This window comes from Homalodisca vitripennis, chromosome 8, assembly GCF_021130785.1.
Source record: "Homalodisca vitripennis isolate AUS2020 chromosome 8, UT_GWSS_2.1, whole genome shotgun sequence".
Classification (NCBI taxonomy): domain Eukaryota; kingdom Metazoa; phylum Arthropoda; class Insecta; order Hemiptera; family Cicadellidae; genus Homalodisca; species Homalodisca vitripennis.
The window spans coordinates 108,448,072-108,459,516 of NC_060214.1; the positions used below are offsets into that span (position 1 = coordinate 108,448,072).

The 11,445-nt window shown below is 39.4% G+C and overlaps 1 protein-coding gene across 6 annotated transcripts in view; it reads left to right on the forward strand.

The window, feature by feature from the left end:
- The window catches only part of LOC124367861 (nuclear hormone receptor E75), a 125,350-nt gene extending 120,223 nt beyond the window's left edge, over positions 1 to 5,127 (forward strand). For all 6 annotated transcript variants that reach the window (XM_046825026.1, XM_046825028.1, XM_046825025.1 and 3 more), the window contains 3 exons: positions 439 to 680; positions 1,949 to 2,167; positions 2,355 to 5,127. In XM_046825026.1, coding sequence (XP_046680982.1) covers positions 439 to 680; positions 1,949 to 2,167; positions 2,355 to 3,848 — 1,955 coding nt within the window. In that variant the 3' untranslated portion in view covers positions 3,849 to 5,127. The remainder of the gene's footprint in view (positions 1 to 438; positions 681 to 1,948; positions 2,168 to 2,354) is intronic.
- The last annotated feature ends 6,318 nt before the right edge of the window (positions 5,128 to 11,445 follow it).

The following is an 11,445-nucleotide window of genomic DNA, read 5'->3' on the forward strand; positions in this document are numbered from 1 at the left end:
CCGTTGAACGTGAAGGTCACACATCTGCCGGCCTTCGGTGTCGGCCGGAGAAAGCCAAAAACAAACTAATTTGCTGATTTCACGGAATTGTTGTCCGCTCGGCTCCCGATTGTCGGGAAACCCCGGTGTCGATGATCTCCCGTTGAAAAATAGGATAGATTTTGTTGAAGGTTTGATGAAATAACTGAACGTTTCAGGCTCATTTCCTTCTTGAAACATCCTTTAAAAGGTAGATAATTTAGAACTTAATCTTACTTATATAGGTATTTAAATAAATTTGATATGTCGATGCGTAAAAAAAAACACAGAAATCTTAGTAATATGTTTTTCAAAATTGTTTTTATAGACCTACATTGGATCCAACAATTTATATACTTGCAATTTTGTATTGCATCAATGTTCATATTGCAGAGTCCTCAATCTTGTGTCTTGTTACAGCTGTCCGATTTGGACGAGTGCCTAAGAGAGAGAAGGCCCGCATCCTAGCAGCCATGCAACAAAGTACCAATTCGCGGACACAGGAGAAGGCGGTTGCCGCGGAAATGGAGGACGACCAGAGGCTGTTGGGAACCGTCATCAGGGCTCACCTGGAGACCTGTGAATTCACCAGGGAAAAAGTGGAGCCCATGCTGAGACGAGCGCGGGAACAGCCTTCCTACACAGCTTGCCCGCCCACCCTGGTGAGTGCTCACCAAGATTTTCAAGTAATCTAGTAAAATCGCTTTAGAAGAGCTTTCTTGTCGTACGTGAGACCCGTAGGCCGATCCTAGACGCAGAAGGCCGCCGCCGGTTACTTAAGCGACCCGGAAGTCCTTGCTGTAACCTTTACCTCCGTACATTCTCGGCCCGCGCCGGTCGCCCTTGAAGCCTCATCATCCACGTACCTTTGTTAACATTTCGAAAGCAACCTTGCCAGTGCCCTTGGAGTTATATAAATACTGTATGGTGATCGCGACACCGTACCGTTGTGAAAGCGGTGGGGATAATGTCCATAGTTACTCGATTTTATTGGTGACCTCGGCCGAAGTGTATGGATCGCTCTCCGCCTTGCCTAGACCTCCGGATAGTTCGAGTGTTCAACTAGTGAATATCGTGGAAAACGACTCAATTTCGTGTCCTTCCCACAAGTTCAAAATTGTGGACAATCCTGTGTACTTTGAAAGGTGGCGAAGGTGTGCTTTCGGAGCATCCTTAGGAGTGTCGAAGCGGAAGGAAGCAGGGACCGGCGGCCGGTCAGGAGGAAGGATGCACAGTCGACCGCCCTCGCAGGGTGCCCAACAAAGCCTGGACAGCGTACACCCACACCGGGACCTTGCTCTGGGCGACAGGAAACTGCCAAGGCCGCTGGAAACCGATCCTTGTTGTGACGCAGTGTTCCTATTACAAGGGCACCTCAGTGTCGAGGTCTTGGGGATTCGGTTCAGTGAGGATTCTCTGAAACATACTAAATTTGTTTGTAAAAGTTTGCCATTTACGGTCATTCTTTTTTAAAACAATACTATTTTAAAATGTGTATGCATTTTTTATATCAACACGTATGATTTTGTATGGAATGTTACAATCCACACTAACGTTAATAGACATACGCGATTCTGTGAAATGATAAAGGACGGTACGAGATGAGGAGATTCATAATCTGTAACGGTTGCACCACGGCAGATCGTGCCAGGCCGCCATCCGTGTTTACGCTCGAAGGTCGCGGCGGTCAAGGGTAGTGAACTATAAATACAGAGTCGCATCGATCGAGCCTTGGACGCTAAAGGTCAGGCAGAATGCCACGTCCCACGTCTAGACCGTTTCATTCCTTGCCAAGCGTCAGTTTAATTGTTTCCAATGTAGACTAGTTTAGATATATTAAAACATCAAAGTGTGACTGCACAATATGGTTGATAAACTTAAGGAGAAATTGTCGTGTTTGTATGTGTCTGAATTATTTCTTTGCTTGCAGGCGTGCCCCCTAAACCCCAACCCCCAGCCGTTAACCGGCCAACAAGAACTCCTTCAAGACTTCTCAAAGAGGTTCTCACCTGCCATCAGAGGTGTTGTAGAGTTCGCCAAGAGAATTCCAGGGTTCACACTTCTCGCACAAGACGACCAAGTCACCCTCCTCAAAGCTGGCGTGTTTGAAGTTTTGCTCGTCCGCCTCGCCTGTATGTTTGATGCACAGGTGAGAATTAAATTTTGAATTTATTATTTTTTCTTCCAAAATTTTATAATTAATTATATTCTTTTTTTGAATAATATACATGGTTCTATATTTGATTTGCTCAAGACTGTAATAGATACTCTTTTGGATTATCTCAATTAAGTCTGAATCTTTTTAATTTTGACTAATTGGTGTTGTCTGATTCCAGAATAACAGCATGATCTGTCTCAACGGACAAGTCCTAAAGCGAGAGTCAATCCACAACAGCTCCAACGCCAGATTCCTAATGGATTCCATGTTCGACTTCGCAGAAAGATTGAACTCTCTGAGACTGTCAGACGCTGAAATCGGCCTCTTCTGTTCCATCGTCGTGATCGCTGCGGACCGACCCGGGCTGCGGAACACAGAAATCATCGAGAGGATGCACAACAAGCTGAAGAACGCCCTCCAGATGATCATCAACCAGAACCATCCCAACCAACTAGGTCTCATTCACGAGCTCATGAAGAAGATTCCGGATCTGAGAACGCTCAATACTTTGCATTCTGAGAAGCTGTTGGCATTCAAGATGACTGAACAGCAGCAACTGGCTCAGCAACAGCAACAACAACAGATGTGGGGCAGTATGATGGCCGAGGATGAGTGTAACAGCAAGAGTCCTGGCGGAGCTTCATCTTGGTCCTCATCTTCTGATGTGACGATGGAAGAAGTTAAAAGTCCTCTTGGATCAGTTTCCAGTACGGAATCCATGTGCTCAGGAGAGGTCGCTTCTCTGAATGAATACCACCACCAAAGTCATCATGTCAGCAGTGCCCCTCTGCTAGCAGCAACGCTGGCCGGAGGCCTGTGTCCTCACAGGCACAGAGCAAACTCAGGCTCCGCCTCCGGAGACGATACGAAACCTATCCATCGCCCGTTCAGGAAATTGGATTCCCCAAGTGACTCCGGCATTGAAAGTGGGACGGAGAAGATCGACAAGCCCATCGGAAGTGCACCTACCTCCGTATGCTCGAGTCCAAGGTCTTCTCTGGAAGACAAAGAAGATCACCACCACAATTCCCACCACCACCACCACATAGCAGAAGACATGCCTGTCCTCAAGAGAGTCCTGCAAGCGCCTCCGCTTTGTGACACCAACTCGCTCATGGACGAAGCCTACAAGCCTCACAAAAAGTTCAGAGCACTGAGGAATAAAGACTCAGCGGAAGCGGAACCCATGCAAGCGTCCCCACAACTCCACCACCACCTGACGTCTTCTCTCTCAAGTACACACTCGACGTTAGCCAGGTCACTGATGGAAGGTCCTCGAGGGATGACACCCGAGCAGCTCAAGAGGACGGACATCATCCACGACTACATCATGCGAGGAGAATCCCCTGCCAACAACAACTTTCAGTACATTCCCTCCCAGAGGTGGTCCCAAAACTCCGCTACAAGTGTGATAACCACCACCTCAGGACGGTCTGCCGCCTACGTCCTGGTCTCCTCACCTCCCTCCCCCTTAGTCCATCTGGATCAACCTTCCAGGCTCTACCTAGCACCCTCCCCCTCCTCCACGTCACCCGCCTCACCCAGTATCATGGAGCTGCAGGTCGGTATCGCCCAGCCGCTAAATCTCAGCAAGAAGACACCGCCTCCATCCCCCCGCCCACTCTCCGCACCTTCGACTGCGCCACAGAAGGCGGTATCTCTAGAGGCCTGAGGACGTACGTTGGTCATCGTCTATAGTACAAAGTCGTGTCGTGGCGACCCTACAAAGTGGTACAAATCAAAGACTAGGACCTGTTCCTTGTGATCTCTAGGTGTTTGAGTGATGCCGGTGAAAGATCGACACTGTCTGGACTCAGTGAGACGAGCGCAGTGAGCGGAGTGATAATCTTGTAGGATCGCATCAGACTATTTCACTCTTTAATGATAAGATTCTGATGGTGCCACCTTTAACTGTATCGAAACCAAATAATTTATTATTCTTCCCCTTCTAGTAATTCTCATTCTATACTGTATATGTGTTAGATGTGTGACATTTTTAACTATGACAAAATCTCGTCAAGTCTGTACGTGTTGTAGTAATGTCGATGTTCCTACTGGCGCTTGGACTGGGGTGTTTCTGGAAGGGCTCTTTTGTAAGGACCAAGTAGTGGCCTTTAGTGTCCAGATAGTCAGGCCTTTTGTGTGTATCGCCCGTTCCAAAAACATCCCTCCGTCATGCCGAGGTCGGGACTAAATTCAAATATTTTTCTGTCGAGGTCCAAGTATCGAAAAGAATGGCATCAAGCACCTAATCCTATGATTTTCTTTTACATGAATGTGATATAATTCTACGTAGGGCTTGCATTTTATTTTACGTGTGTAAAGTTAGTGTCATCGTATTGTATATCTATATTTACTTATAAATACTAGTTTTATGTTTGCATTGTGTAGAAGGTGCATAAGCCCTCATGTTGTATATTTGAGGAATTTTGAGACTGAAGGAAGGAGGGCCATCTGGTTAGCCTCTGTAGCTTCCTATTCCTTTTTGTTTGTATTTATCTATGTAGGTAGGCCAGTAAATGCTTAGCCCACCCAAAAATTTGTATAAAGTGTACACAGAATATTTTAATAGTTTATTTTTAAGGATTAAAAATCCCCAAATGACTATATATGTAATGTACAGATGGCCAGACCTTCCTATATTCTTATACCTTATTGTCTACTAGACTCGCTTGTCCGAGGGTTCCGTTGTGACCGACACCGGACTGTACTCAGTACTCTCGGTGTGCGTCATAACGGAACCCCAAATTAGCCATATTTTCTTGGCTGACACTGTCTAAATATTTTTTTTAAATACTGTGTATAGTAATTTTATTTGTGGTTATTGTGAGTAAATGTGAACCCAGTGATCGTAGACTGTGTCTATGGTGTGTGCTTGTATGTATTTTTTGTAAAGCTTGGGAGATGTTTTGAGGTCGTCAGATTAAAACAGTTGTCTGGTGAAATTCAAACTGACTTATCTTTGCTCTTTCCTCCTTCCACCTTCGTAGACATAGTATCTGGAGAAACAATATGTATCTTTGCAAAAGCATAGATACCCTGGTGTTGCTATATAAAAATGGCTGGTAAAAATAATTTAAAAAATTGTAATGGCTTTTTTATAAATCAATTACCTTCAGAAATAAATTGTGTGATAAAAAATTATAGAAAAAAAAACAAATATTAGTTTTCAAGATTTTTGTAAATGATGCTCTTTAGACTTTCAAACTATCAGAAATGTAAGAGTAAAAAAATAGTGTTATTTCAAAGCACAGATATTTTTTGCAAAATATAACAACCAAAAACCTCTTTTACAAAGCTATCAGAAATGTAAGGGTAAAAAATAGTTTTATTTCAAAGCTCAGATTCTTTTGCATTATTTTGCAGCGTTTTGTGCAAAATACAACAGCCAAACCCTCTTTACAAAGAGTGAGGTAACAATTTTGTAAGTTCAAATAACTTGTGAGCTGTGGTCAGCAAGACAAAAAGTGTTCAAGTGAGGAGATCTAGATGGCAGTGGAGTATGTTGGTGTTGGTGACGTCGAAGACAGGCGATGAAGATGTGGCCATGTGGGTAGATGGCTGGCCTTGACAATGTTGTAAACAATTCAAGGTCGTAGACACATAACATAGTATGGCATAGCGTTGGCTGCAGCGGTAACACCAGTGCTAACTTCTTACAACACAAATTTAAGTACTTGTATGGTTCAGAGTGGCTCCTAAGATATTTTTACAAAAAAGTAACTTATTTTGCAAATAATTATTGTAGGCCTGTATAATAAAGAACAAATAGACTTTCTAATTATTGATGTATCGGTCTTAACAAGTTTTCTTTTCAATTAAAAACCAAAGTAGTTTTTGTTTTGGTAAACAAAAGCAGTCATTGTTCTGCTCAGATTTTGTGATTTTTGTTTACCCGGTTTTGGAAAGAGCTACATAAAAATCATATTTTGAATATAACTATGTAAAGAATTTAATAACTAACAGAGAGTAAATCGTTAGTTACGTAGATGCTCATGCTATTTCCTCCAAGACAGAAATGGTTCTTGCATTTGGAGCACAACTGAGACTGAAATTTGTGTAACTAACGAAGTAGAGTCCAGTGTTAATAACAGTTGGTTTTCACTGTTTAAATTCTAACTATGAACCATAAAACTATTCTATAGTCTGATGAGACATAAATGAAAACTTGCAACCAATTTTAGATCGTTTTTTTCACATCAAAACAAGACATCCAAAATCAAGTCCCCTAAGCTATTGCTAAAAGCAAACTGGAAACAATAAGACACGAATTTTAAAATCGAGTATGTTTTCTGCAGTTGCCTTTTGTAAAAACACGAAGATAAGATAAACAATGGAAAATGTACAATTATTAAAATCCCATATTTTTACGTTTTGACAAATAAATAAAATAAACTAAAAAGCGTATGTGGGTAGCATTTCCCAAATAATTTATTTTATGGAATGTTCTAGTTAACCTCTCATCAAACCATGATATAAAAACAGACATCTTACACTTTCACTGGTTAACGAATACGGTGTAAAAAATCATAACGTAATAAATATCAGAAGTTGTTAACAATAAAATTTATTTTTGACGCGGGACAGCACATTTTGTTCTCTCACCGCCGATGGATTGTTTGCTTTCAAAATCAGTACCCATTTTGGTATATTTTAAAGGTTTGGTATTGTATAAATTAAAAAGTCCTTTTGTTTCATAAAGCCTACTCTTTCTCTGTACTCTGCACGTTTTTATGCAGAGGTTTATGTGGAATCCACTGAAGCAGTTTTAAGAGAAAAATATATAACAGGAACTATTAAATAGCTGCCAAGACGTAAATAAAAGCCAAGCTTCAGTGAAGTGATCCAAGCCAGATGATGCAAATGCAACCACCTTAGCTGGCAAAAATGCCAGTAAATGACGTCATTAGGAAGACAAAAATCTCATAGTGGTTAAAGCAACACTTTTCAAGTACTATTTATTGCTCTTTGGACGAGACTTTTCAAAACCAAAGGTTTCTTCGCAAGCGACTCTACAAAGGAATATGCCTATTTATTGGAGTCGCCTGTCGATGAAATCTATGGTTCGGAAGCCTCGCCCAAAAATTGTTTTTTTAATAACTACTCCTTTAAAATGTTTCCAAATTCTCCAAGAGTATTCTTACATAATAATTTCTATACTGTACTGACTCAATAGCGACTGTGGTACTGCGTTGTAAAAGGTACAAACGGTTATGATGCCGGAAGGTTGGTGGTGGGGGGGGGGGGCAGCCGTTGTGCCGTTTTGGCAGATGTTGTAGACCAGGTCATGGTTGCCGGAACGAGGTTACAGGTGCCAAGACAGGTGTAGTACTTCTCCAATAAACAAGGGCATATTTCTCTGTGTTGCCCCCCTTAGTATTGTTATTCGTCTGAATACTGAATTTATTATTCAAAAGTAGGCCGTGGTGTAGTCGGTTATTCACTGACTTCAAATTGGGTAGAAGTCAAGAGTTTGTTCTGTTGTTTTACTGAACACCCTTTACAGTGGCGTAGTTACGGTAGTAGAACCCTTAAGAGCCCTAAAAATATTCGTACCTTTATAATACCTTTGGAATTCTTCTGAAATGCAATTAATACAAAATTATAGGCATACTGTTATTTATAAAAAGGAGCCTAAACAAGTAATAAACTCTCGAGTAAAATATAGATCCTCATTTCAAGGGTTATCTCCCACACGTCCATTATTTTCCCGCCGAAACGATACCAGATCGCATTAATAAACTCGTCTTATCGCCTCCACTTCAACTGGCCTTGGAGTCCGACAAGGGCATCTAAAGTTGAGACGATTGTAACTCGATAAGGAAAACCATTTCACCTTCAACTAACTTTCTCAGTAATTACGTCATCCGAGTTGTAGAGAGATAAAATTAAATTATTACGTAAAATTTGTTAATGTCCGATGACTTTTTTTATTACCAACCCTCAGAGGAACGTTTAAACAGGTGACCTTGAACATCAATGTGATGGCCAAGTCACGTGTCCGGTAAGATGCCACGTAACAGTACAGACAGGGGCTTTGTGCGCATGCGCGGACTGGTGGCGGGCTGGCGGCCATAGCGGCCTTGAAGCGCGCTATCGCTATCAGCCAATGTCAAAGGCTGATACCCTAGCCTATCTGCGCTGTTCGGTTGTCACGGCCAAGCTCGATCTATACTGATACGGTCGGTTCTCTGGTCAACCATCGCAATTTTACTGCTCAACAAGTGATACGCTGTTATATGCATACTTGATTTGGTGATACTATAGACGCAATTTCTGATCTATTGTAAACAATTACCGCTTCTATCCCTATTGTATGTTTTGTTGTCTGCAAAACTGAAACTTTTTTCGTGATGCTTTAAGATACTGAAATGAAGACGAAATCCAAGAAAAACTGTCTTTATTAAAGAACAAGATTAGAAAGTAGGTAGTTTACGAATGCCTCCTCGAATCGAATACCGATGGCGGAGAACCAAAAACATCCCTCGTTATAGTACCTCAGAATTGATAAAAATTCTTTAGTTTAATCACGAATCATGTATGAGAGAGCTAACATATTGTATAGTCTCGCCCAACCATAACTTCCCAGAAAAAATGGAAGTAAATTTTTGTGACATATTACTGAAAATATCCTTTTCGATAAATCCATATATGTGTTGATAATATGTATGTGGTTTAACTAACTACATAATTTTTTATGTTTTAGCATATCTTAATTCTTGAAGTGGTTAGTTTCAGCTAATTATAATAGAAATCGTATCAAAATTAATGACTAACAATTTATCTCAGAGTCTGCAGTCTTGTATCGTAAATAAATAACTATTCTGAAATTTTTAAGAATAGCGTACTTTTCTAACTTTGTTGAGAAATCTTATTCTTAAATCTAAATAACATTTTTCTAAGTTGTAAAATACTTAATTATTGATATTTTCATTACTGAGTATACCTGTATTATTATAGTAGCCTACCTCCAGAGGTAATTATATCTCAATCATGTGTATAAATAATAAGTATGTCGGGGCAACATAATTAAGGCAACTGCTTTAAATAAATAAATATAAATATATAAATTGAATTTTTAAAGTTGATGTAACGATACAAAATAATATTTACTTTTTTTATAACCAGAATAACCAAAAATTAAACTTTTATCTTTATGCGCTGTTCACCCGGAGTGAAGTTTCAACTTAGTTAATTGGTGATTATAATAAAATAATAATAATAATAATTTATACAATAGTAGACAATAATAGCTGTATAATTTATTTTGAAAGGATACTCTAACTGTCTAACATGAAGTTAATTTTGGAAGTGACGTTCAACAAGTTAATTATGTTGAATTTTAACATGGTATGAAATATAAGACAAAAGTACAAATTATTGCATTATTAAATATAAAATAATGTATACAAAATTACTTGTAACAACCTATTGACGAGAGTTCTTATACAGTTAAATACCATATTATGAAATCGAAACCTAAAATAAATATTATTCAGCTGCAATGGTAAACAGCTCAGATAGTGGAGATAATCTGGTTTCATAACAATTAAACCAAATCCGAACAGGAGTCAAAGTTCGGGCCGAGACAGTAGTGGCTGTGTGGGTGGCGACCCATCGGACCCTCTGTGTCTGTTATCACCGATATAAGCGCATGTGAAGGCCAAGGCCACGCTGATAACGTAATGTGACATTTGTACGGCCGAGACGCAGTACGGGCATTATTGCTGCACATCTCGCCACCCTACACGATATTTCAATATCTACTACTCTACTGAATCATCTATTTTACGCTACTGAATATCTCCTGTTTAATAATGAATATATCATATATGCTATAATTTGGAATATCTCCTGTTTAATACTGAATATATGCACTGCGCTACTGAATATATGCACTGCGCTACTGAATATCTCCTGTTTAATACTGAATATATGCACTGCGCTACTGAATATGTGCGGTCACCCAGTCGAATACTAAATATCGTCAGCACATATTTAATATCTACTACTCTGTGTAATGCTGAAATATCTACTACGCTACTGAATATCTCCTGTTTAATACTGAATATATCTACTATGCTACTGAATATCTCCTGTTTAATACTGAATATATGCACTACGCTACTGAATATCTCCTGTTTAATACTGAATATATACTACGCTACTGAATATCTCCTGTTTAATACTGAATATCTACTACGCTACTGAATATCTCCTGTTTAATACTGAATATCTACTACGCTACTGAATATCTCCTGTTTAATACTGAATATCTACTACGCTAATTAGTATCTCCTGTTTAATGCTGAATATATCTACTACGCTACTGAATATCTCCTGTTTAATACTGAATATTATCTACTACGCTACTGAATATCTCATGTTTAATACTGAATATATCTACTATGCTAATTAATATCTCCTGTTTAATACTGAATATCTGCACCTACGCTACTGAATATCTCCTGTGTAATACTACTGAATATATCAACTATGCTAATTAGTATCTCCTGTGTAATGCTGAATATAACTTATCCACTACGCTACTGAATACCTCCTGCTTAATGCTGAATATATGCAGTGCTACTGAATATCTCCTGTGTAATACTGAATATATCTACTACGCTACTGAATATCTCCTGTTTAATACTGAATATATTTACTACGCTACTGAATATCTCCTGTTTAATACTGAATATATGCACTGCGCTACTGAATATCTCCTGTGTAATACTGAATATATCTACTACGCTACTGAATATCTCCTGTGTAATACTGAATATATCCTCTATGCTACTGAATATATCTCCTGTGTAATGCTGAATATATCCTCTATTCTACTGAATATCTCCTGTATAATACTGAATATATGCACTGGGCTACTGAATATCTCCTGTTTAATGCTGAATATATCCTATATGCGCTACTGAATATCTCCTGTTTAATACTGAATATATCCTACTATGCTACTGAATATCTCCTGTGTAATATTGAATATATCTACTACGCTACTGAATATCTCCTGTTTAATGCTGAATATATCCACTGCGCTACTGAATACCTCCTGCTTAATGCTGAATATATTTACTACGCTACTGAATATCTCCTGCTTAATGCTGAATATATTTACTACGCTACTGAATATCTCCTGCTTAATGCTGAATATATTTACTACGCTACTGAATATCTCCTGCTTAATGCTGAATATATTTACTACGCTACTGAATATCTCCTGCTTAATGCTGAATATATGCACTACGCTACTG